The sequence below is a fragment of the Muscardinus avellanarius genome (assembly GCF_963383645.1).
Source record: "Muscardinus avellanarius genome assembly, chromosome: 20".
In the NCBI taxonomy this organism is placed as follows: Eukaryota; Metazoa; Chordata; class Mammalia; order Rodentia; family Gliridae; genus Muscardinus; species Muscardinus avellanarius.
The window spans coordinates 12,047,643-12,074,603 of record NC_137806.1 but is presented as its reverse complement, the minus strand read 5'-3'; the positions used below and the strand labels follow the sequence as shown (position 1 = coordinate 12,074,603).

At 50.3% G+C, this 26,961-nt stretch overlaps 1 protein-coding gene across 12 annotated transcripts in view; it reads left to right on the top strand.

Moving 5' to 3' along the window:
- PARD3 (par-3 family cell polarity regulator) overlaps nucleotides 1–26,646 on the top strand; it is a gene marked incomplete at both ends in the record, with an annotated part of 556,932 nt that extends 530,286 nt beyond the window's left edge. For all 12 annotated transcript variants that reach the window (XM_080716979.1, XM_080716980.1, XM_080716978.1 and 9 more), the window contains 3 exons: nucleotides 9,229–9,349; nucleotides 20,052–20,179; nucleotides 26,253–26,646. In XM_080716979.1, coding sequence (XP_080573105.1) covers nucleotides 9,229–9,349; nucleotides 20,052–20,179; nucleotides 26,253–26,646 — 643 coding nt within the window. The remainder of the gene's footprint in view (nucleotides 1–9,228; nucleotides 9,350–20,051; nucleotides 20,180–26,252) is intronic.
- Nucleotides 26,647–26,961: the final 315 nt, after the last annotated feature.

Sequence of the window (26,961 nt, the reverse complement as noted above, 5' to 3'; positions counted from 1 at the left end):
AACCTGTGATCCTCCTGTCTCAGCTTCCCAAAACTGGGATTACAGGTGTGCGCCACCATGCCCCCCTGTTCTGATTTTCTTCTTTTCCTTTTTTTGCAAAATGGAATGAATCTTTAGTCCTTCCATTTCTACAACTACACAGGAAGTCAACAAGGTGACACTTTTCCCTTCAACGCTTGGGTAAAGCAGTTGGGTTGTCCCTGAGGGCATCTCGAGTCGTGAAGAGGTCAGGGTTCAGGAATATAGACTCTTTGCTGGTAAAGGAATCAAGTCCACAAGCTTCAGCCTTTCGTCTTTCTCAATGCTGGGACGTGGCCATACTGATGTTTTAGAAGTCAGGTGACCTTGACGTATTAGCAGCGGGAGAAGACAGAGTCCCTTGGGCAGAGGCTGGCGGGCAGCAGAGCCGCCGTGTGAGCTTCACCTCGGTGTGTGTGTGGGAGACCTGCCTGTCGGGGAGCTGGAGAGCCACAGAAAGCTCCCTCCAGCGCGGCCTCATATCCAGGATCTCACAGAAGCTAGAAATTGACCTTCTGTGTTTTTCAATTGGGAGGGGATCGTGCCCCTTTTGCATTGCCAGTAATTGGATGCCAGGTACAGGTGTGAAATTCACTAGCATTTGGAAGAGAATTCTGTACTTAGGCCAAAGAATAAAATTGAGAGGGACTGGGAGGTATGCAGCAAAAAAGAAAAGGCTCAGGTATCAGCTGTCGTGGCTCATGGAAACCGCCATTATGTCCTGTTCTTTTGCAGATTGGGGGTTTCCGGAGCCTTCCAAAGTAAAGAAAACAAATTTTAACCTGGACTTTCTCCTCAGAGGGATATGTCTGCCTAGATCTCAGCAAGTCTTTAATCTCCTGAAGAAAGACCCTGGCCTGGGCCTTGAGTTAGGTTTTGCCAGAGAACCTGCCCAGCCAGAATGCTTTGCCACACTGCAAAGACACCTATCTGGACATCAGAAGGCAGGTTTTCAGAGTGGGTGTCTTAGGAGATGTAGTGGAGAAGTTGACCAAAAGAAGCCACCCTGCGCCCCGGGCATTCTTAACCCCACACTGAAGCCCAGCAGGACTCACAGTGCGGGGGTCTGTAGCTTAGGACCTGGCAGTTAACATCTCCAGGGGCATCTCTTGCCCCAGAATACCCCGGATGCAGTTTCTTTCCGGCCAGAGCTTTGGAGTGGCTCCCCTGTCAGTGCTAGTGCTAGGACTCGCTTGTAAACATGGCACCTGACTGGGGCTGTTTGTGTTTGGGCCTCTTCTGACCAGCTTGCTTTTGCAACAGGACGTATTTCTCCAGTTCCGATTGTGGGCAAAGCGTGTGTGTTTCCAGGCCAGTTCATCTCACTGAGCTTAACAAATACACACTCCATCCAACACTAAGGTGACACGGCCGGTGGCACTGCTGTGTGTGCACGTGGGTCTGAGCGAGGGAAGTTTAGGGGGCTTATTGAGGCAGTGCCGTTGCAAGCAGACCGCCTCAGATCCAGTGCCACTGGTGACTGGCTTTCTCTTCTGCTCCTCCGTCTGCAGACAGGCTGGGATTGCATGAGCTGGTGGAGCTGCCTCGGCCTGGCTTTGTCCTAAGGCCTCACATGCACCCGGTGCGTTTGGTGTCCTTACACCAGGCACACCTCCTTGTCGTGGTAGAAGTGAGGAGCACGAGGAAGCCACCGACCGTGGATCACGTTTATAACACCTTTGCATCTCACCCACCGATTCCTGTTAGCTGAGACACACACGGCGCCACAACCCACACCAGTGGGGATCAGCTCTCTGTTGCTGCCTAACAAACTAATTCAGGTGTAGCAGCTTAAAACAATACACATCTGTTACATCACAGTGTCCGTGGGTCTAGCTGGCAGGAGACTTAACTGCATGGACCCCCACCCACGGTGCCATGGGGTGCAATCGGGGTCGGCCAGGCTGAGTTCTAAGGTGGAGGCTCCTCTAGGGAAGGCCCAGCCTCCTCACTCCAATCCTAGCGCTTGGTAGGACTCTGTTTCTAGCAGCTGTGAGATTCCGAGACAAGCAAGACAGACACCACATTCCCGACACATTACACACGTGTAATCACACACATTCCATGACTCTCCTCCTTGTCCCTGATTAGAAGCTGGCGTGGACCTCGCCACACCCAGAGGTCTAGAGGAGCACCAGGAAACAAGGACCGTGGCCGCCACCTTGGTGCCTGCCCATCGCAGATGTCGGCTGCACTTGTTACACCACAAGCAAGAGACAGACAACCGTGGTTCATGTTAAACAGTCATCACAGTACACAGGCGTCAGAAAACCACTCACATGCGCAGGTTCTAGTGAGCGGGAAGACGGAATTCAAGTCGGAGGACCACTGCAGAAGAATTGAAAAGATGGATGTGGACCAGAGTGGTTAGGCAAGGCTTCTGCAAAGTGGGATTGGGTCTCTCTGACTCAGTGGTAGAATTTGGAAAAGTAAAAAGAAAGGGAGAGGGTATGCAAGAGAAAACTCTGAACGAGTGTGTCTTCTCTCCCTTTGGCGGTTTCTCTTTGGGGGGACCTGACACTGGAGCCCTCTCCCCTTCTGAGTGATGTGGACACCAGCGTTCCCTCCCTCCACCTACCTCCTCCTTCCATTCGGTTCTTTCTCCCACAAGAAGGAGAACACATCCAGACGGCGCCTCCTTATTTTCAAAAACTTGAGTGGTTAGCTCTTCCCTCCTGTTGGATCCTGGGTCCTAAAGCCCTGCCCTGGCTTCCAGATTCCCAGATTCCTTTTGCATAATTAAAAATGCAAATGTTAAAGTATTTTTAATCCATAAAGATTTAATCAGTCACATCACAAATTCCTCTTTCAGTGTCTGCTTTTCCGAAGCCCGCAATGAAGGGCATCGGGTTTGTTTCTAGACAGATAGGATGTGGGGCTATCTCGACGATGCCCAGGAGGCAGATTTTAGCTCATTTGCCCTTCAGCGTCCACAGGGCATTGGCTCCAGGTCCCTACTTTGATCCCCAAAATCTGTGAATGCCCAAATCCATTATATAAAACGTTGTAGTGTTTGTGTATATCTTGCACGGAACTTCCCGTGTGCTTTAAATCATCTCTAGATTACTTGTAATACCTAATACAATGTCACTGTTATGTAAATAGTCATTACTCTGCATTATTAAGGAGTTAGGACACAGGAAAATGTCTACACATGTTCAACATGAACAAAATTGGGTTTTTTTCCTCCCAAAACTCTTCATCCAAGGGCGGTTGAATCCAAGGATCCGGAACCCTTGCACATGGACAGCCAACTGTGTTTGCTTCCTGGGACTGTTTCTGGGAGTGTTTATGCAGCAAACATGAACGGCCAATAGCCCGGGTGAAGCAACACGCGAAATAGCATCTGCCGAGTATAAAGTAGGACTCCGAGCTCGCCAGCAAGAGCCGTCTTTGTTCAGTTTACCTAGAAATAAAAAATACAGGAAGTAGCGAGGCATGTGGTGCACGCTGTATCCCAGTACTTGGGAGGCTGAGAGAGGGGGACCACAGGGTCAAGACCAGCCTTGTCAAAGTAGCAAGACTTCCAGTAACCTAGGAAGAACCTGGGGTTTTTCTGGGGGGTGTTGTTGTTTTTGTAAATTGGGGATTGAACCTAAGGGCATTCTACTTCTGAGCTGTATCTAGAGCCCTTATTTTTATTCTTTATTTTGAAATAAGGTCTCACTAAGTTGTGGAGGGTCTCACAAGTATCTTGGAACCTGTGATCTTCCTGTCTCAGCCTCCCAAGTACTGGGATTACAAGTTTGTGCCACCAAGCCCAGTTGACCCTGTTTTAAAACAAAAAATAAGGTCATGGCATAGCTTGGAGGTAGAATGCCCCTGGGTTCAGTTCTCAGAGTCTCTTCTTGTCTCCACCTCCCTGTATTGGGATTACAGGTATGCACCACAGCGCCTGGCTACTTGAATTTTAAATTGGGTATGTGGGGGCAGTATTTGTGGCTTCTATTTAAAGAGGGAAAAAAAAACCTTGTAAAACAACACCTGGCCTGTGTCACTCCAGGACACCAGTCCACTGGAGCTGGGGGACACCCCTCTCCACCAGGCACATCACCCTGTTGTCATGGGGTCTCTGCGGTTCCGCCAGTGCCATGAATGCCCGTCTTCCAGGTCGAGTGCCACAGAGGCGCCAGGGCTTTCCCCCGTGATGAAGCTTGCTCGCGACTGCTGGGGCTCCTGGCTCTTTGAGTAGGCCGATGAGAGGAGAAGAGCCGAAGGAGAGCCAGGATGACCACGTCTTCACCCTGGCCCTGGGGGCGCGAGACCAGGTGCAGGCAGGAGAAGCCGTCCTGCGTCCCTGCGTGGAGGACGGAGGTGTGGCTTAGCAGGCCCGGGGAGCAGGGTGCGGCCGAGGGCCAGGGCCTGCCCGCCTGCGGGTGGCTGGCATGGGCACTTCAGCTTCCGTGGGAACACACGCTGAGGTGGTGTGTCATCTGCAGGTTCTAAACAAAGCCCAGGGCTGTGCTTTGCCCCCTCGGGGGCAGCTCCCACCCTCATGCTAATTACTGATGAGAAAGACTCAAGCTCCTGGCTTATAGGGTGCTGTGCACACTGGGTGAGGACTCTCTAGTGTGGAATCCAAGGAACCCTTCCTTAACCCCATCAAGGAAAAAAGACCATTATGGAACCCCAACCATTCTTTCTTATTTAGTTAACACACACACACACACACACACACACACACACACACACACACACTTCTAGTTGAACTACAAAGATCAGTGTGCAAAGAAAACAAGTAGTCAGACACGGGGGCACATACCTGTGATCCCCCTTCTTGGGAGGCTGAGACAAGAGGTTCTCAGGCTGGAGACCAGCTTCTGCAACTCCATGAGGTCTTCAGCAACTTAGACCCTATTTGAACATAAAAAATAGAAAGGGGTAGAGTACAGCTCAGAAGTAGAATGCCCCCCCCCGGCTTCAACTCCTAGGACCATACCACAAAAAAGAGCAGGGGTAGGGAGAGGCGAGGTGTTGATGTTGAACTAAACCTGTCTTTGTGTCTGTTTACACAAAAGCTATCTCTATAGGCCCCATCATCGCTCTTCAGATCCTGGTCAGGCAGGGAATGTGGAAATTGTCATTTTTAATAACACTCTAAGAGTTTTAATGTCCCACTCATCCCTCTGGTCAACTTAGATGGTATTTTTTATTCTTCACCAAGGAAAGGAAACAGTAACTTTCTATTGGCTTTGAATCCAATCTAGGTGGATGGGGCTGTGCCGGGATCAGCTGCTACACCAATGAACTTGTGAGATTTCCTTTGGCTTTCTCAGCAGAGGAGCTCACCAGGAGCTTAGAAGCCCGTGTTGGAATGATTGGCCCCGCTTAGACAGGCTTGGGAGCCCCACCGAACCGTTGTAAAGGTTTTGTCTCTTGAAGCCAGGACTCCAGCTTCAGAGGGCCTCCTGCTGCTCCCAGGGGCACTGGCGGCCATCATCAGTCACTCAAGCGCTGCAGCCGAGTCCCAGCTCCCTCCCAAGCTGCGGAAGGGCCAAAGTGACTTCCAGAACGAGACCACTGTGATTTAAGATGAAGACGCTGGGCCCACTTCCTTTGTTGAGAGAATGAACTTCACTCAATCACAGATAGTAGGAGGCTGTTCTCATCAGGGGCTTGGTCTTCATGAACCTAATAATTGTAACGTTAAAACTTTGCAGCAAGCTGGGTGTGGTTAATCCCAGTACTTGGGAGGCTGAGACAGGAAGATTGGGGTTCACGGCCAGCTTCAGCTACTTAGACCCTCCACGACTTAGTGAGACCCTGTTTCAAACAATGGACTGGGGGTATAGCTTGGAGGTAGAATGCATCTCTAGTACCCCACCCCCCAAAAAAGAAACTTTGCTACAGCAGGGCATGGTGACGCAGGCCTGTAATCCTAGTTCTTGGGAGGCTGGGGCGGGGGATCACAGGTTCGAGGCCAGCCTCAGCAACAAAGCAAGATCCTGTTTCCAAATTTAAAAAAAATGGTGGGGGTGTAGCTTGAAGGTATAATGACCTTGGCTTCAGTCTCCAGTACCCAAAACAAAACAAAAGAAAACACTGCTGTATAAAAATTAGAGAAATAATCCCAAGCAGTCAGGGATATGAAGTTAAAACTACACAAAGATTTCATCTCACTCCCGTTAGGGCAAGCATCAGGAAAACAACAATAAATGCTGGCGAGGATGCGGGGAAACAGAAACTCTTCTACACTGTTGGCGGGATCCCAACCAAGTACAGCCACCCTGAGCATCTGTGTGGCTGTTGTTCAAAAGACTCAGAATGGAGGGGCCATGTGGCCCAGCTTCTTCTTAATGTATTTCTGGTCAGGCTTATAAAATACTCTGGCAGTCGCCTCCCACCATCTTGAAATGAAAAGCTGGGAACGCGCTAGGAACAGCAGGCTCGGCTGGACAGTGGTGATGGCATGGAAGGCGCCCACTTCCCCGTCCCTGGGCGGTGTGAGTCTGGCCAGCCTCTCGCCTACCCCACCCCAGGTTCACACCGAGTAAGGCACTTTATAGATTGGACGTTTCACCGGCCAGCTGTTACTGAAAACTTATGTGTTAGAATTACATAAGAGGCTGTATATATTTTTCAAAAGCCGGCAGACTACCAACCTGCCTGCCCCAATGTGTGGGGGAACTTTTGAAGCCGTAGCCATTGTAGACTGAAACCACACACTGTCAAACAGCATGTTTGACAGACTTATTAACCTTTAATGTTCTCAAGCTGATCAGCCCAAAAGATTGGCAAAGGAGGACAAGCTTTTATTGACTGAGGAAATAATCAGTTGAATGTACTGACAGGATGCTCCAGAGTGCTAATGAAATCTCTGGAGCCGTGCGGGTGACCACCCTGTGCACGCTGATGAGTCGCTGTCCTGTGCACTCTGGGAGATGCTCTGATTGCCGTCCTCTCTGTGCACGTCTCCTGTTTGAGAATTTTTTTTTTAATTTGAGATTCTTCATAATATGTGGAATGATACATAGACATTTATCTAAAGAATTTTGCAAACTTTACTAGAAGAGGTCTTTCTCTTTCCAAGCTACCTCTCACAAATTATATCTGCCAGGAGAGAGTGCAGCCAACCAAAGACACACTCTCTCTCTCTCTCTCTCTCTCTCTCTCTCTCTCTCTCTCTCGTAACCAGGGCAACTGTTTCCAACGAGACCCGAGCCTCCCAATAGCTCGTAGTTTTCCATTTTGCCTGCAGCTTGGTGGATAGAGTTCTTGCCCTAAAGAAATCCAAATAGACACTTCCCAAAAGACGAAATACAAATGGTCAACAAACATGTGAAAAAAATGTTCCACATCATGAGCAATCAGGGAGATGGAAATTAAAACCACACTGAGATTTCATCTCACTCTTGTTGGGGTAATTATCAAGAATATGAAGACAATGATACATGCTGGTGAGGACGTGGGGAAGTAGAAACCCGTCTACACCGTTGGTGGGGCTGCAAACTAGTGCAACCACCCTGGGCATTTGTGTGGATGTTTTTCAAAAGACTAGGAATGGGCTGATCACATGACCCAGCTACGCCACTTTCTTAGTATCTTTCCAAAAGAATTAAAGAATGCTATAATGACATGCGATATCCTTGTTTATAGCAGCACAATTTATAGTAGCCAAATTCCAAATTATGGAGCCAGCCTAGGTGTACTCGAGAGAGGAGAGGATACGGAGCGTGTGTTAGATACAGACAATGGAATTCCACTCGGCCAGAAAGAAGAATCAAATTGTCCTTTGCAAGAAAATGGTTGGAAGTAGAGCGTATTGTGCTGAAACCAGCCAGTCTCGGGAAGTCAAGAGGCATATGTCTTCTATTACATGTGGAATGTAGAGGGGAAATAGGGAACAAAAAGGACTTCAGATAAGTGAAGAGGGCAGGGGGAGTGGAACGGCCGGGGAAGGAGGTGTGGATGGGATGGAGGGCTGAGGAGGGGACCATCCAGCCATGCTCTGTCCATCCACGAAGGCATCGATCGCCCCAGTCTCACCAACAAGCGTGAGGGGGTGGGACACTGCCCTCTGCGCCAGTAAAATTACAAATTTAAATTTGTTTAAATTCACAAACTTGAAGTCTCAAGTTTCCTCAGGGGAGACAGTATATGCCTGATGTGTTTGAACTAGTGCCTTTGTTGAGCAGAACCAACTAGAAAAGCTGTAAGATGTAAGGGTGACTGGATTTTGGTCACTGGGCTGTAGTATTCTTCGTATAAAAATACTGTTCTTAAAATGTGTATGATTTTACAACGTGGGGGCTTTGGAATCTGGTGTGTATCTTACCACGTGTGACACATGGCACCAGGGTTGTGAGAGCTGGACCCGGAGCCAGAAAGCCTGGATCCAGTCCCACTTCCCTGCCGGGCACGGGGAGGCCTTGCACAACCCCTCCCTCCTTCAGAAGTCAGTTTCCACCTGTGTGCGTTTGTGTGTGCGCGTGCATGTGCTCACGTGTGTGTTTAACAGCACTGCCGTCTTCACAGATCTTATAAACTCTTTTTAAGTAAGTGTAAAGCAAACTCCATTGCTGTACAAAAACAGAGTTGCGTCCCCCTAAACTAAGTGGTTAAGTCAGAAAACCACCTGAACTTCTTGCTAAGATGCTTTTCCTTCGCGCTGCGAGAGTCGTGTTTTATGCACAGACCTCTGATTACTACTCATAGATAGGGATTTCCTGTAATGACATTCTGAAATTAATTCGCAAGTCTACATTTTATGGTGTCACCTAAACTTGGTTATTATAACTATGCTATCACAAATGAAATTATTACCTCCATTCATATGTGTGTATATATGTTAATATACATATACTTTAAAAACAGTAACAGAAGGATAAAGTGCCCTGGTCTGAGGAAGCGGAGGGGTCCAGGTCAGACCCGGCATCTCTAAGGTCTGACGCCTGGTTCTTTCCAAACACCCGTCACTGCCAGCACTTTGCCAAATTAGAGAAAGGCAATGAGGTCTTTAAAGAAGAGTGTTTAAATAGAAAAAATGCTGATCTCAGTTACTGCTCACCCTCCTAGATCTCTGTCGGAAATAACTGTAAGAAGTGTAAGTCCCTAGAACAAAATGAAAACATATTTAAGTGCGCACCCTGATTTGAAGACCCACTTCCTCTCGCCTGATGTCTTCTCCCAGCAAAGTCCCGCTTTCCTGGGAACTGCGCCGCACAGGTGGTATTTCTGAAGGGTCTTTAATTATCATCTGGTCTCTCCCAGCAGCCGATCAACTCCGAGCAATCATGACCGGATACAGCGTCTGCGGCAAGAGTTTCAGCAGGCCAAGCAGGATGAGGACGCGGAGGACCGCAGGCGCACCTACAGCTTCGAGCAGCCCTGGGTGAGCGTTGCCCTCGGCACCGTGGCCAGCCCTGCCGCTTCCCCGCAGGCCAGGCCCCGCGCGATGACCTCAGCGCCTTCAGAGATGAGACAGGATGGAGCCAAATTCCTTTGACCTTTACCATATTGACCTTTCCCTCGTTTCCGTCTGGGTTGCATCACTGCTAATTTCATTTTCTCTCTTGTTCCACCATCTGTCCATGTTATAATGGGCTTAATTAGCCTTCTGACAAGACATAGCACAAGTATTCTTGCTCTCAACTGCACATTTTTATTAAGTTTAGTAAATATTTTTCCAGAGATAGATCTTTCTTAGAATCAGCGCCAACAGGAGTTGAGCGCATGTCTACTTGTGTCTCGAAGGCACAAAATACAGCGTGGAATAATTCTTGATTGTCCAGTCTTCACTCCCCTCCTCCCTCTTGGTGTGCTGAGTCCCTCTCATGTATCCATCCACCTCTATTCTAGCTCATCCTCCCCATCCTCCCGGCCACCACAGTGGTCTTTCGGGAACAAAGCCTTGAGCGATGTTTTCCGTGCCAGGCTCATGTCTTGATACTGCGCTTCCCCCAAGGGGAGCCGATGCCTCTGGGAGCGGAGGTATTGCAGCAGATTCTCTACTTGGAGATGATGGGCATTTTGAAGACTCTCTTTGGAAAACTTGAGCATGAGTCAGTTTAAGGACAAATTCATAAGCTGCTTAAGGCAGGAAAATCTCACTCTGGGAATTAGAAAGCCCACTCATTGTGATAACATTCACATAACTAACAATACATAGAGGTCTGAGAATCTATGGTGGAGGTTGGTAAGGCAGGGATGGCAGAGAGGGAAGGAACCCTAAGTCCTGGAGAGGATACACTGGGAGACCCCCCCCCCACGCCTGGGCAGGAAAACAGTGGTGTTGTCCTGGGAGCTTGGGAGTGAGCGAGAGGGGTCCTAAGTCTACAAGGTTGTCATGGAGACGGTATATGAGCTTGGATCTTGGAGGTGGCAGAGTTCCAGATAACGTAAAGATCGGCAGCATGCCATCCATGCATACAAGGTACGGCAGCAGAGGAGAGACCCGTGAGGTTGACGAGTCCAGCTCCAGCCGAGCGTTGGGGATAGATTTAGTTATACTGGATTTTTGACTTGATAGTATAGATGGTACAGTGGTGTTAGACAAGACTCAAAATAATGCAAAAGATCCTGTGTGTTGGGGAAGGATAAATCGCCCCACTGAAGTAGAACTGGGAGGCTGGTTGTTTGAAGGGAAGTGGAGGTTAAAGGTAGAAATGCCCCAGGAGACTTAGATGGAAGGTTGAATGTTGGAAAAGAAAGGACGTTGGTCCAGCGGCTGAGTGACCTGGCTCTCCTGGCTTCTGTTTTCTTCCTTGTAAACCAAGCGGCCTCGAGGAGCAGATTGCCAGTTACTAAGCCCTGTGTTAATAGGAGAACTTTAGAGCAAGCTGAGGAGGAGCAGAGGCACACAGGTTGACGCCAGTCCTCTGGTTGATGCAGAGGCCTCTGCAGATCCAGGTGTCTCTGCTGCAGATCAGAGCTTCTCCAGGTGTGGTCCCCAGGTCAGATCTTAGCATCATCAGGAAACTGGATATTAACACACATCCCTGTGCCATGCTGCAGACTCGCCTAGTCTGAGCCTCTGTGGGTGAGGGCCCAGGAATCAGTACTGCAACAAGCCCTCCAAGTCTGTGTAGACATGTTCACTGTTCTAGAGTCCGCAAGTCTCTGAAGTCCTTTTTGGTTCCAATCCCCAATCCCCCCAGTGCATTATATAAAGCAAGAAAGCTTTAAAGTTTTCTAATTTTCCTTAATGATCATACTGGGGTTGAGGAAGATTAACTTGGGGCACAAAAGGAGAAGAAGGGAGGTTGGGATTTGTAGTACTGGGTTGGAAGTTTCGCCTTCTTTGTTCAGGTAAGAAAGATGGAGATCGAGGGGGCGGCGGGAGCCCAGATCTCAGGAGTACAGAGCCCCGTGAGATCAAGCGCTGGCCCGACCTCTACAAAACGAGCTCAGTGAGTTGCCTGTCTGCGCAGACAGCCGCCTTCTGCAGCAGAACCGCTATCAATGGCATTTTCTCAGGGCGTTCTGTTTATTTTTCTAATCAAGTAAATCAAGTCATTCCCAGGGTGGCAACAAGACAGAATTATGTTAGTCTACTCTGTTGTTGGGCACAAATGCCTGCACCCAGTCCTACTACTTTTAGTCTTTAGTTTTTCTTTAAAAAAAAAAAGGAAAAATGACTTTTATTCAGCTTGGTCAAACTGGGGAGAAGTTTCTAGATTGCTTCTCCACTGCTTTCTCAGAAACAGTTACAATTCATAGAAGTAAAAGTAGATTTAGCTAGACTGCCCCGCAGAGAGTATGACTTCGACAGCCGGCGGAGGAAGAGGGCAATCTCTTGTTTTGTTTTGTTTTTGGTACTGGGGACCAAAATCAGGGGCACTAATCCCCTTGCTAAGTTGCTGAAGCTGGCTGGCTTCAATTTTGTGATTCTCATGTCTCAGCTTCTCAAGTACTGGGATCACAGGTGCACGGCTTAGGGGCAGCCTTTATTCTCAGTCTAAGGAAGTTCAGGGCTTTCTGTTTTAGTTTCCCAACTGGGGGGCTCTTTTTTCTTCTCTCATTGCCCCATGGACATTGGGCAATATCTGGATGTCTGGAGATATTTCTGATTAGAAGCTCTTGGCATCCAGCAGGCAGGTAGGGCCAAACTTGCTGAGTGTGTTACTGTGCATGGGATGGCCCCTCAGCGGAGGGGAACCTGGCTCCACTGTCCGTAGTACCAAGGTTGAGTACCCTGGTGAATGAGCGCATTGCTCAATTAAAAAGTTGGGGTTGCCGGGCGTGGTGGCGCACGCTTGTAATCCCCGCGCTTGGGAGGCGGAGACAGGAGGATCGCGCAGGTTCGAAGCCAGCCTCGCTGGCTTAAGAGACTCTGTTTCCAAATAAAAATATAAAATTGGTCTGGGAGTGTAGCCCGGAGGTAGAAGGGTTTCCAGGAACCCCAGTACCACAAAAAAAAAAAGGTTGGGGTCTTTTCAATACTTTTACTGGTGCATTATAGTCTCACATTATAACGCGGTGTATATGAGAGTAACAGACGCACACAACCCTCGGTGGCTAAAACATGTTTAAATTCATCTTTCTCACTGAGAGAACTAAAACTGTTTTAAAGGTTGTTTAATAAGACTTTTAAAATTGAGGACAGTGAATATGTTGACCTATTGTTCTATGCTACCTACCTAATAGGAAGTCATAAGAGGGAAAATGCTTGAGAGAATTTTGTACATTTGGAAACTCGACTACCAAAGGTCGGGGCCAAGTGACTGGGCGTCCAAATGGCATCGGAGCTTTAGACAGACAGCTTGGCCTGTGCTGTTGTTTCCTGTAACGAGTGAGCAGGGAATTACTTGGATGACAGGCCTCTTGCCTAGGAGGGGAATAATTTCCCAAATTATGGATCAGAAATGGACCTTTTTCTTTTCTCCCCCCCCCATCTTCAAACAATTGCGATCCTGCAGCAGATGTTCTTCTGATCATGGAAATGAGTTTGCAGCGACTAAGTCTACTTGCTGAATTAATATTCAGACCAATTCCCACCATTGACCTTCCTGAGAGCTGCGCAGTTGTTCAAAATCCGCTTGGCCTAGGGTTTCTTATTATCCATTTGACAGAAAGAGCTTGGAGTGTGTTGGACACTCTCTCTCTTCCCGCCTGTCTTCTGACCATGCAAGGTCGCCAGGCTTGGAACGGATGAGAGTGTGATCTCATTCCTCGGGCTGGTTTGCAATGATCACTTTAGCTTTAAAGGAGCCACACACCCATCTGCAAGCTCTGTGTACAGCTTAGACCATCGCAGACAAAATTGTCCTGCTTGTTAGAAACATTCACACACAAAGCATAACCAGATGTGCGGCAGAGAAGTCTCCCAGCCGATTACTCCACGCGCGGGGCGGGGTGCTGCCGAATGCCGGTGCAAGGAGCCCATTTTAGTGCATCTAAGTTGAACATAGCCTCTCTCAACCCTAGCAGTATGGAATGCACCTGCTCGTGGGCCTTTGTTCGAAATAATGCTTGGGCCCGAGGGAGCTGATTTGTGGCACAAAAGGTCTTTAGATGAGCAGAAGCCCAGAAAATTTCCTTTGCTCCATAATTGGGGCCAATTCTCCTCCAAGTTCAGTAAGAGGAGGAGGGGAAGCAACTGGTTCCTCGCAGAGTGCCAGGTGAGACCCAAGTAAAGCGGAGAGTTGCTTCAAATCCGCCTTGAGATACTGGACATAGCTGGGGAGCCGCGTTGTCAGCCCAGAGGTCGGCCGTGAGCAGGACTGAGCACTGCCTTTAGGGGCACTAAATTGCAGGCTGCGCACATCAGTACAGCGCTGCCTAAACTTCACGGGAATCCAGTGTTGGCCACAGGAAGCCTTGCGGGCTCCGGCCTTTGCTAGATGGGATGATGGAGCCTTTAATGGCCATGCTGCTGAAGCCTCACCATCCTGGGTTGGTGGTGACTGAATGGAGCTTAGTCCTTCAGGTAGGAAATTGACGTACTGCACTGTGACTCCCTTCTTCCCCAATTTTTTTTTTCTCCCAGTTGTCTTTAAAAAACAAAATCGACCCTTTTCTCCATTTTATTGTTCCTGATTTATGTTTGGTACTGGGGATTGAACCCAGGAGCTTTCTACTCTGAGTTATAATCCCAGCTCTTCAAAAAAAAAAAATTTTTTTTTTAAATTTTGAAACTAAGGATCTCTCTCCGGTGCTGAGGCTGGCCTCAAACCTACCATCCTTCTGTCTCAGCTTCCCAAGTACTGGGGTTACACACCCCAGTGTACACACCCATACCCGGTTCCTGACTTTTAAAATAGCTCTTCTTACCCATATAGGGGTTTTCCTGCTTTAATTGACGAGCCAATCACAGTGAACAGTTGCCCTGCCACTCTACCTTGCCTCTGCCACACCTGGAAAATTTGAGAAAATGGTGTTCTTTTGTGTTCTTTTTTTTTAAGACTGTCATTCTTTTTTTCTCTTATTTATTATTATTATTATTATTATTATTATTATTACTATTATTATTATTACTTGGTGGTACTGGGGTTCCTGGAAGCCCTTCTACCTCTGGGCTACACTCCCAGACCTAGTTTATACTTTTTTTTTTTTTAATTTTTGGAAACAAGGTCTCTTAAGCCAGATAGGCTGGCTTTGAACCTGCACGATCCTCCTGTCTCCACCTCCCAAGTGCAGGGATTACAAGCGTGCGCCACCACACCGGTATAAGACTGTCATTCTTTATAATGTATTCATTGGCAAACCCGATAGTGTAACTCCAGTTCAAAACTAGCCTGAAGCAAAGGGGCGTCCTTTACCCTTGGAGAAAGCCTCTGCCCCTGCAGGGAGTTGAGGCCTCTCCCAGCCCCGTGAGCCACCCCAGCCCACACCGGACCGGCTCCTCCGTGAGCTGGTGGAGCGGCCTTGGCCGCCCTTGGAGCCCCAGGCTGGGAGGCTCGTCTGTTCTATCCTGTTGAGCTCCCCGTTGCTAAAGATGGGGAAATAAAACAGACCCAAGACTAAGGAGAAGGACGAGGCTCCGCTTGTGCTAAGACAGAAACATCGTTTCTGAAACTTCACGAGGGAAGCGGGCACGTTCTTGGCTCGAGCAGTCGCACTTTTCAATTCCAAACCCACAAGAGCCCGGTGGGTGTGATGGGCGCAGCGCTCAGGGCCAGGGTGGGTACACGAGAGCAAACTTTGAGCAGAAGTGTCAAGCGGTCTACCACAGGAAACCATCATCAATATACCAAAAGCCACTCTTCACAAGATTCGTTGGCATCAAAATTATTTCTAGCCGGTTCCAAATCTTTAAATTGCCACCCCAATATGAACATGGAATTCATATTGGGGCCGTGACACATTGGATTGCTGAAACAAGGGTTCTCACTCTTAAAGGGACCCATGGTGTGTTCAATGTTATATGCTTCGTTATCATAGGTTGTTAGCAAAGCGCAGAAACTTTTACTATTTTATGTTTTGTTGCTTATCTATGCCCTTGGAAATAAGTGAAAATTTTAATTTTTTTTTGTATGTGTGGTAACTGGGGAATGAATCCTGGGGCATTGTACCTCTGAGCTACCACCCCAGCCCTATATTTTATTTTTATTTTGAGACAGGGTCTCACTAGGTTTTTGAGAGAATCTCACTACTTGCTTAGATGTCCTATAACCTGCGATCCTCCTGTGTCAGCCTCCCACGTTCTGGGATTTCAGATGTGTGCCACCACGCCCAGCTATTTGTAATTTAGATGGCAAACCTACTCCAAATGATAATTCTTACTTGTTGTGTATATTATATGTCTGTATATGTGTGTGTGTGTGTGTGTGTATCCACACACAGGTGCTCGAGCACATGTTTACAGAGTATTTTCTTATCTATGTGAGGAAAAATTGACATTTTTAAAGATGTTCTTTTTGTTTTCATTAATGACTGTCATTCTTCATAAAGATGTTGAATATTTTACATAAATTTTAATAAACTAGTAATGATTCTGTATAGCAAAATACTTTTATTGTACACTAAGAAAAAAAAGCCTTAAAATTTTACCTAGTTCTAATTCGTACCAAGACTGTTCTGTTTGTACTTATTATTCACTAGTTTATTAACTCAACTATTTTCTATTTTTTTTTTATGTGTGTGGGTCTGGGGATGGAACCCAGGGGCATTCTACCTCCGAGCTACACCCCCAGCCTTATTTTTTATTCTTTATTTTTCAAAAAGGGTCTCATTGAGCTGCAAAGGCCTCACTAAGTATTAGCTGAGGCTGTCCATAAACCACGATCCTCCTGTCTCAGCCTCCCAAATGCTGGGATTACAAGTGTGTGCCACCATCCCAGCTTACTATTTTTATTTTGAGAAAATAAAATAGTTTTAATTAATACAAATGCTTCGTGAATGACTTAATTCAGTGAACCATTATATGAAAGGTAGTTCTTATTTTGTTTCCCACTAAGTGATACCAAACTTGTATAGCTCTCTGCAGTTTTAGGTAAGCATCTCTTTATAATCATGATAAAATCCAGTATCTTTCGGATCACTTACAAACCAAGGAGCATATTTTTAATTTGTAATGTTTTTTAACAGTCTTATTGGCACATTGCAATTGTACAACATTGGTGTGTTTTCCTCTGGATCCCAACTGCTCCGTCTTCTCCCTCCCCACGCACGTTAGTGAGGTTGGTAGTGATAACCCCAGCCCTATCCAGATCAAATCATCGTTATGTTCATGCGTGGAAGTCTCTCTTGTGGTTATAGTCATAAGCCGTGTAGAGATCCCAGTGTACCGTGTGATAACTATACACTTTGTCTTACAGCTTCTATGGTTACCCCGCCTTGGTGTGCTTCTTTTCTTTAAAAGGTTATTTCTCATAACCAGCCTCATCACATCACACCTGGGCTATTTGTAATTTGCACTGTTATAGTGCAGACTTATCTCATTATCTGAAGAATCCCGGGATTACTGCGGTCGTGCCTACCCGTGTGTCTCCCGGGATTACTGCAGTCAGGCCTACCCGTGTGTCTCCCTGTACAGTTGTTACTTTGTTGTGTAGCTGGTGGTCCTGCTTTTATTTGAAAATGTGAAAATATTACAAATTCTTTTCCTGTGTGTGTGTGTGTGTGTGTGTGTGTGTGTGTGTGTGAATTTGCTGAGATTTGTGATTCTGTTTCTGCCATAGGGATTAAACCATAGGATTGTCAACTGTTAAACTGCCCCCATAATGTTCGTGTGTGTGAGCTCTTCGCTGAGAGGTGATTTTCACACTCAGGCTCAGTGTAAAGCTTTCTGCAATGGTTCTATCAAGTAGTTACTATGGGATGGCCACAGGTGCGCTCTGCCTTAACTCATCACGTGGACAACTAGAGTTCCACCTTCAAGATAAAAGCAGTTCTCTTTGCTAATCTACCCTGTGGCGTGCTCTGGAAAGAGAAATATTAATGGTGAGGCTAATGTTTATATTTTTCTTTTTTTTTCTAAACCCAATCCTAAGCCTAACCTTAACTCTAACCAAAGCCAACACTCAAACCAAAATGTTACCCGAATAAAAACCCTAATAAACACTAATAAAAACCCTTACACTTGTCCTCATCCTAACACTTACACAGTAAGCACAATACAGGATCTATGTCACTCTGCCAACACCCGGCCCATTCACCAGATGAAAGTCAGGGCCCATTGCCCGACGGCGTCATTACCAGAGCTCGTCAGGATGTGCGCAGATGAGGTTTGAGCAGAACCGGGTCAGAAATCCACGATTGCGAAGCGAGGCCCTTCAGCCTTTTTCAGGCTAGTGGAGTAACAACGTAGAAATATACCCGCAACATGCTCACGATCATACGTTTTCGCATCTCAGCAAGCTGTGTCACGGAGCAGCCTGAGCTGGGGAAGCTGGCTCCTAACTCTGCTGCAGGGTGCCAGGCCCGCGACTGCCTGCCGCACGGAGGAGAGGGAGTGTCCTTGGAAAGGCGCAGTGTGAACTTGGTCGTACCTCTCGCCGTGCTTTCTCTGTCCGGTGGCTTCCTGCAAGCTTCCCACATCGGGCCCTAAGTCCTGGTCCAACCCGGTGGCCCGGGAGGCCAGCCTCAGCAGGTGTGGTGCAAGTGAAAGTCTGTCTCTCTGATGGAGCTGATGAACAATTGCCTGATGTTCTGTTTGCATAAGCAGAAACTCTGAGCACAGAGTCTTCCCGAAGGCCCCACGGATGTGTTCTTTGAATGTATTGTGGAGCGGGTCTCTGAGCACACATTTGTCGCAATGAGTGTGGTTATAAACATCCGCTAGTAGAGACCGGGGGGTTATAAAGCCTAATCTCTTTGCACATTATTTTTGTATCGGGATATTTTTTAATATGCTCACTGACTATGCCCATATGCTTGGAAATTTTGGACCTGGATATTACCTCTTTATTGCTTCCCAGCAAATAAGGTAGCGCTGGCCCGGCAGGAGAGAGCGATGGCTGCTTGGTCTGTGTTCAGCAAAAGCCAACCCAAGGGGCCATTCCTGAGGTAGCGAGGCCCCCGATTTCCTTCCACTCTCCAAATGAACGCAAAGACTCTGTTATTTTAGACAAAAACGATCAAGTCAGAAACTGCCACTAAGCCGGGCGTGGTGGTGCACACTTGTAATCCCAGCATTTGGGAGGCTGAGACTGGAGGATCATGGTTCGCGGACAGCCTCAGCTACTTAGTGAGGCCCTCTGCAACTCAGTGAGACCCGGTTTCAAAATAAAGAATAAAAAATAGGGCAGGGGGTATAGCTCGGAGGTTGAATGCTTCTGGGTTCCACCCCCAGACCCGCAAAAAAAAAAAAAAAAAGAAAGAAAAAAGAAACTGCCACTAGCTTTCAACTCTGGAAGGAAATCAATACCGTGTTCTTTTTTTTTTTTTTTGCGGGTCTGGGGATGGAACCCAGGGGCATTCAACCTCCGACCTACACCCCCTGCCCAATTTTTTATTCTTTATTTTTGAAACAGGGTCTCACTGAGTTGCAGAGGGCCTCACTAAGTAGCTGAGGCTGTCCGCGAACCGCGATTCTCTGGTCTCAGCCTCCCAAATGCTGGGATGACAAGCGTGCGCCACCACACTCGGCTTCAATACCATGTTCTTAACAGACATTCTTCTCGTGGAATGCCCTGTGGCGCGGTGGTGCTCGACGCAGGGGAGGACCCAGGGTAGCGGGTTCCAAAGCGGGTGCCTCTGGGGCGGCGTCCACCCGCACGGTGACAGACCATCGCTGGGCATCGTGTCTATGTCGAGCAGAGTTCCTTTCCTTTCAGAAAGGCCGGATCTGGAAGAAAGGCTCTGACAGCTTTGGGGAGAAGTCGAGACCTCCCCAGGGTCTCGATCTGTGCAGGCAGCGGTGTGCAAGCTAAGTCATCTGGTTCTGAAGAGACCTGCTGGCCAGAGTGCTGGGCCAGAAGGAGTGGGCCTTTCTCTCTAGGTCCTGGGCCACTGAGTGAAACGCGTTCTCTAAGAGCTCAGGCAAGACGCACTGCTGATGGCCAGCACACGTCTCTCTTAGCGTCTGGGTTCCCGCCTTTGGCGTCTCTGCCCTCCTGTGGCTGCTGTCCTTGGCTCCAGAGACCTGTCCGTGGGCAACACCGCATCCGCCCATCATCTTGGTTTCATTTCCTGATCGAGCTTTTATCCTGTAGGAAAAAGGAGAATCAACTGTATTATATCCTACCACTAGGCTCAAATAGATAACCACCCAGAAAGCTCACCAGCACAGCCACCTGCCTCACGCACGGCTTTCCTGCTCTTGTGTCCCCATAGCAAGTTTCTCTGCATGCATTTATATTTATTTTGGCATCTGCTGTTTCTAATATTCCAGGTAGCCTCGCCCATCTTTTCTTTGCTGTACGTACGAGGGTCACAAACTGGTTACCTCCTGTCAGTGTTTACCCAGCCTCCTTAGGAAGACCAGCAGGCGTGGCCCCCCTCAGTCCACAGCCGGAGCCAACACCGCAACTAAGACGGAGTGCTAGAGTGCCGAAAGAGTGGGTTGGGATTCACAGAACCTGCCAAAAACGTTTCTGAGTCGTTTGTAGGAGCTGGCGTTGGGGGCTGGCGGGTGGCCGGGGGTCGAGCGCCTGCCTCCGGCCCGGCAGTGGACATCCGGCGTCTTGGTAACGGCTCTCCTTCCCTTGCAGCCCAGCTCCCGGCCGGCGGCGCCGAGCGGCCGGCACTCGGTGTCCGTGGAGGTGCAGGCGCAGCGACAGCGCCAGGAGGAGCGCGAGAGCTTCCAGCAGGCCCAGCGCCAGTACAGCTCCTTGCCCCGGTAGGTGACCTGGGGTCTCCGAGCCCCGGCTGGCCACCCCGCTTCTTCCCAAAGGCCCTGGATCCTGCATCCTGCACTGTGGACAGGGGCTTAGCTCCGCGAGGGCCTCTTACCATATAGGGAAAAGGGCATGTTAAAGATGCCTCCCTCTCACACACGTCGAGCCTGGGTCCTGAGATCGGCTCGGCCATTTTCCATGTGACCGTGGAAAACAGTGTCCCTCCTCTGAGCTCCGGGGAGGCTGCTCTTGCTCAGCTCCCAGGATAACTAGGACCGGTGATGCTGTGCACCGCGGAGCCCTGGAAAGGCAGGGTGAAGGCTCACCACACTGCCACAAACCCCACTCGCACTGTCCTGCCATCCCTGTCCTCGCTCAGGGTGGGGCCGCAGAGTCCCAGGGCCGCTCAGCCCTTGAGCTGGCCAGCAGGCTGGGAAGGTTGGTGCGCTGGGCTCCCCGGGGGCCAGGTGTCCTCTGGCAAGTGACAGAGCCCCAGTACATCCAGGTACGAGCCACGGAGACCCTCTCCAGACAATACAGTGAAGAGTAATCGTATTGGAAACCATTCTGATCTCAAAACTCCCCAAACAACTCACTCTTTAGTTACAATCTTATAAGCATGTCTTGTCCTGTTCAAAACCAGGTGACCGGCACTTTTTTTTCTTTTGTACTGGGGACTAAACCCAGCAGCACTCTACCTCTGAGCTACACCCCCAGCCCATTTTATTTTCTTGCTAAGTTGCTGAGGCTGGTCTTGAACTCGACTGAGATCCTCCTGTCTCAGCCTCCCAGGGACTGGGCCTCCGGGGGTGCACCACTGTGTCTGGCTGGCAGACGCTTTGAGTGCCAAGATCTGGTCTCTCCACATTGATGTCAAGTGGCTCCTTCTAAATGTGAAGGAAATCGGGAGAGGCCGATGCTTATCTGGGTATATTTGACCAGCCCGTGTAAAAGCGATCTTGACTCTCTTCCTAATGGAGGAGTGCCCCTTTAAGCAGCACCCAATCACGTGGCCACCACGTGAGGCCACAGGGGGCTTCACACTGGGGGTGAGCCGAGGCCGTGGTCGTGGATGGAAGTGTCCACCAAAGGGCGGCCCGGCTGAGGACCTGCGCACTCAGCTGTCCTCAACCCCGAAGGCTGCGTCTCCTTTGAGCACAATATTTTCTTTCAAATAGCATCTCCCATAGCAGTTTTATAGCCCACTGTATTGTCGAGTTCTTGAAGTTTAGTTCCGGACAGGTCTTTGCACATCATCTTGTCTTGCAAGGAAACAGCTCAGAGACAGGAAGCAACTTCCCCAAGGCCACACAGCTAGCAAGCCCTTTGGTCAGAATCCAAACCCAAACCTGCGCTAAAACCACCATTTCATAAAGCCCATGACTACCAACAGCTTTTATTCTTTCCAGTACTCAGGGTTGAATCCAGGGCCATTCTACCTCAGAACAGCAACCTTAGCCTTATTTATTTATTTATTGTAATAGAATTTGAGTAAGTTGCTGAGGTTGGCCCGGAATCTGCAATCTTCTCGCCTCAGCCCCCCAAGTACTGGGATTACAGGCACAGGCATGGTTCTCCATACCCAGCCGACCAAGAGCTTTTGCTGCTAAGAACGGGATGGGCTGCTGGGGTACGCTCTCCAAGGGGTGCCCCGAGAGTGTGGGGGTACATGGTTGCTGGGGAGAGCCTGCAAGATCAGTGTATGCTGCAGGAAGGGTTCAGTGGCGACAGGCTGGCTTCTGGAACTGTAAGGGCTCAGTCGGGACACAGTGCGCTCAGAGAGGACACACCTGTCACCGGCTGGCCTGCTCCCCGCGCTCTCCCGTCCCTCAGCATTTGGAAGAAAGGGCCACCGTAGGAACGAGCCGATGAACTCCACGCAGAGCTCCTTGAGGCTTGCGACAGCGGGTCTTCTCTCTGAGACCCTTTCTGCAGCCCGCGGGCTCGCAGCCCATCCCAAGGTGCCCGCGATAGCGTGGGTGAGGGACACGCACCCCGTGGCCCTAGCTTGAGCGTAGGGACCCGCGGGGGCCTGCTCCGTGGCCACTGGCAAATCGTTAGCGTCGTACATTTCAGCTGCCGTGTAAGAGCAGAAGAAATGGAGGTCTCTGACAACGTTTATGTGCATAGGGAAGGAAGCTGGGAGGTGGAGGGGCCAAGGGGAGGAGGGAGGAGGGGCCAAGGGGAGGAGGGAGGAGGGGCCAAGGGGAGGAGGGAGGCGTGGCCAAGGGGACCAGGGAGGCGGGGCCAAGGGGAGGAGGGAGGAGGGAAGCGGGGCCAAGGGGACCAGGGAGGCGGGGCCAAGGGGAGGAGGGAAGAGGGGCCAAGGGGAGGAGGGAGGCGGGGCCAAGGGGAGGAGGGAGGAGGGGCCAAGGGGAACAGGGAGGCGGGGCCAAGGGGAACAGGGAGGCGGGGCCAAGGGGACCAGGGAGGCAGGGCCAAGGGGAGGAGGGAGGAGGGGCTAAGGGGAGGAGGAAGGCGGGGCCAAGGGAAGGAGGGAGGAGGGGCCAAGGGGAGGAGGGAGGCGGGGCCAAGGGGACCAGGGAGGCGGGGCCAAGGGGACCAGGGAGGCGGGGCCAAGGGGAGGAGGGAGGAGGGGCCAAGGGGAGAAGGTAGGCGGGGCCAAGGGGAGGAGGTCCGGCACAGCGGTGGTTTGAGGGCCACATTGGAGGTTGCAGGAAGCCTCAGGAGAACGCCTTCGCCAGCCTGGGCATGTGTATGGAGTGGATTCAGGCATCCCCCGATGCAGGACGAATAGACCCAAGTATTGGTTGTAAAGAAACCCAGTGAGAGGAGAGAGGCCCTGCAGCGGTTGTCACTTGAACCTGGAGGGGTCAGGCCGGGCGGAAGAACGTGGGTCTCCAAGCTTTGTCCAGTCTGCAGAAGCTGCGTGGCTTCGGGTGTGGGCTCCCGAGTCCCCCTCCGCGGGCCCCCGAGTCCCCTCCGCGGGCCCCCGAGTCCCCTCCGCGGGCCCCCGAGTCCCCTCCGCGGGCTCCCGAGTCCCCTCCGCGGGCTCCTCTGCTCCCTGATCTCTCCTCAGCCCCTTGACCAAGGAAGGGAAGGCTCACACCATCGCTTAGTTCGTTTCTTTGGTCCAAAAGACCTCTTGAGGCACAGGCCTACTCTTTGAAGTCCAAGCGCCCTGTCTTCAGGCTGCCCCTCCAGCTCCCGTCAGTCACGTGTTTAAAGGATATCGCTTTTCTTCTTCTTTTTAATGCTTTTATTGGTGCATTAGAGTCTCACATCGTGATGTGAATCCTGTTGACGGTGACACGCATGCGCACAGTACTGCGTCCCCGCCTCCCCGTTTCCCTCCCTCCCAATCCCAAGTGCCCAGATTGACACGTTCTCCTCACCTGTCCGCACACAGCCTCAGGCAGCATCTCCAGTAATGGCCCTCAGTCTCCCTCTTCCCCTCCCCGTCCTCCTGACCCCACTGAGTCCTCCTCCATTATCTGGAGCCCCTGGCTCTGCCACTGCCCCCCAGCCCCGCAGTTCAGGGAAAGCACGTGGCCTTTGCTGTCTGTGCCGGGCTCGTCTCGCCCACCGTAATGTTCTCCGGCTCCTTCCATCTCCTTGCAGATGATGACATTTTATTCCTCTTTATCGCTGAGTAGAATCCCGTTGTGAGGACACCACTTTCCCTGTGATACAGTATTCCTCTCGCCCCACGACCTTCTAAGGCCAGGTGTTAACCCCGCTTCCCAGATGGGGTAACCGGGGCCCACAGGGAGGAACTGCCCCAGGACCACAGGCCGCTGGCGGTTCCAGTCTGAGCCCGGCGGCCTCTGCGCCTGGGTGTCAGGCTTCCTGATGGAGGGCGCTGCTTCCCCTGCTCCTGTGCCCGTCCCACTTCTCATCTTGGCCTTTGTCAAGCTTACTGCTGCAGGAGCTCTGTGTCTGTGTGTAGATAGGTGTGTGTGTGTGTCTGCGTCTGAGTGTGTGCCTGTGTATGCGAGTGTCTCTGTATGTCTGTGTACACGTGTGCTGCTGGGCGTGTACGTGCGCGTTCTCCCACACACTTTGTTTCAGACCTCAGGGAAGTCTCCCCCCTTGCCTCTATACTGGTTAATTTGAAATAAATTTTAGCCACAAGAAATTCATTCTCCTGCCTCATTATAATTTCCATCCCTAATAAACCGCAGTGAATTTATCAATAAGAAACTCTTTTCTTATTGATAAATGGTGACTTCTCAATGGCTTTAAATATAGAAAGGCGCGTATCATTCTGGAATGATCTAGACTTGAGCTTGTGGCACACGGCTGCCAGTGTGAGACCCAGGGCCTCCTGGGGCGGGCAGGGAGGTGGGGCTCGTGGTCTCAGGAGGATGAAGATGCGGAAGAGGCAGAATTTCTGCAGTCTCGTTCTGACTATCTCTGAAATGATAAGTAACTCCTAAAGGGATTAACCCGTTGCTGCGGTGACACTAACAACAAGTCCACCTACCCCCTTTCCCGGCCCCCTCAGTGCTAGGGATTGAGCCCAGGGACCCTCGACCACTGAGCTGCACCCCCAACGCTTTTTATATTTTTTGTTTTGAAACAGGTTCTCACTAAGTTGCTGAGGCTGTCCTCAAACCTGCGATCCCCCTGTCTCATCCTCCCAAAGGCTGGGATTGCAGGCGTGCACCAGTACGCCCAGCTAGCAAGTTATTGTTTTAATTAAAGTTTCAGGATTAATGCCAGATCCTTTTATATTCATTGACACTTCTCGCCATTCACATCTCTAAGCAGATTAACTTATGACTTTGTACATGAGGAGAAGCAGTCTTTAAGCAGAAAAACTCTCCTGCCAAATGTAAGGATGCTTGCCTGGGCCTGTGGTGCGTGCGGCCCAACTCCTGCTTATCCAGACCCACTGAGACTGTCTCATAAATCATAGGTCCAGGAGTGATGCTGGACTTTAAGTTTATTCTCCATCTTGAAAATATTCCCAATACCTTTTAGGCCATATGGAAAATGGGCAGGCACTCCAGCAGGTTCAGAGATGCAAATGGCCCCACCCCCTGGGGGCCCCGGTGGCACAGGCAGTCCCCTCCAGGAGCCCTTCTGCGCTGCGGCCCTGTCCCCCGTGCTGCCGCAAGGGCTGAGCAAGCCAACCTGTCGCCGAATGATTTTCTTATTGATAAATGGAGCAATATATTTTGCTTTATTGCTCAATGGTTTCCCCTACCGCCGCCACCACCCGCTTCCATTTCCAAAGCGAAAAATTAGGGCATATCTTCTTTCCTGGCGCAAAATTGTTCCATTTTATCATAGCCAATCTTATTGTGTATTCACAAGGGCACGGAGGGATTTGATAGTAAATTAAAGATGTTTCAGAACAATGATGTTTCCTGAAAATCATGTGCCACTTATTGCAGAAGTGATAAGAATTTGACATTTCTGGATGACTCTGATCGATCCCCTAGACAGCAAGCGAGTTCGGCGGGTTGTCCGGGCCGGTGCCTGTGTGCAAAAGAGCCCCCCATCCAGGAGCTCCACCCCGGTGAGCTGGCACCCCAACAGCCCAGCTGCTGAAACGCAGGCCTTGAGAGCTGGGCCTTTCTGAGACCGCCTGTTGCATTTTGAATCGCAAAGGAGTTTGGACTTAAATCTTTCATGACTGAATTCATACTGTAATGCATTACGTGTACTTTATATTAGCTAACATTCCTGGCATTATGGTGGCAGCTGTGTAAAGTATTTGTTTTGCTTGTTTAGAACTGAAGTGTACCATTCCGATGCTAGCAGCAATGACTGCTGCCGCAGAGGTTGCCAAATCTCTAATATTCTCTCCTTGCCAGCGTATCTCATTGCCAGAGGATTGCCACGCTGAGCAGAGCAGACAGTCCTAGCCAGACCCAGGACGAGGGCCCTATTTCTGAATACTGCCGACCTCGCTCCTGTCCAGCCCGAGTCTCCGGGCTTTTCTGAGCCTGTGGACTCCCTGAGGACAGGACTTGGCGATTAGCGGCCCCGTTAGCACAGTGACATTGTTGAGACCTGGACGCACATGTCCCACCGGCCCCGCCACCTCTCTCCTCTCCCCTGTCCTGGGCCGCACGCTAACCAGCCCGTGTGCTTGGCTTTCAGGCAAAGCAGGAAGACCGCCAGCTCTGTCTCCCAGGACTCCTGGGAGCAGAACTACGCCCCCGGGGACGGCTTCCAGAGCGCCAAGGAGAACCCGCGGTACTCGAGCTACCAAGGCTCCAGAAATGGCTACCTGGGGGGCCACGGCTTCAACGCCAGGGTCATGCTGGAGACCCAGGAGCTTCTGCGGCAGGAGCAGAGGCGCAAGGAGCAGCAGATGAAGCAGCAGCCACCGCCCGAGGGGCCCAGCAACTATGACTCGTACAAGAAAGTCCAGGACCCCAACTACGCCCCGGCCAAGGGGCCCTTCCGGCAGGACGTGCCCCCGTCCCCTTCGCAGGTGGCCCGGCTCAACAGACTGCAGACCCCGGAAAAGGGGCGGCCCTTCTACTCCTGAGCTCTGTGCCAGGCAATAAAGGACATGCGTTTTCCTACGGAGACCCACACGGGAGTTTTTTAAAGCCTCGATGGTACTGTGGAATGGTTTTGTTGTTAGTATCAGTGCCTTTAAGCAGTCCGGGCAAAGAAACGGGGGCCTTACTGCCTTGGCCGCCACGTCTCAGGAGCTCTCGTGGAAGGGCTTCCTGCCACCTGACAATCTCGTCCACACTGTCTCTGCGTCTCCCCGAGTCCGGGCCATCTTCCCCCGAGATACGAGGGACTTCTGGTCTCTGGCGATGAGAGCAGGCGGCGCACACCAGGACCCGGGGCT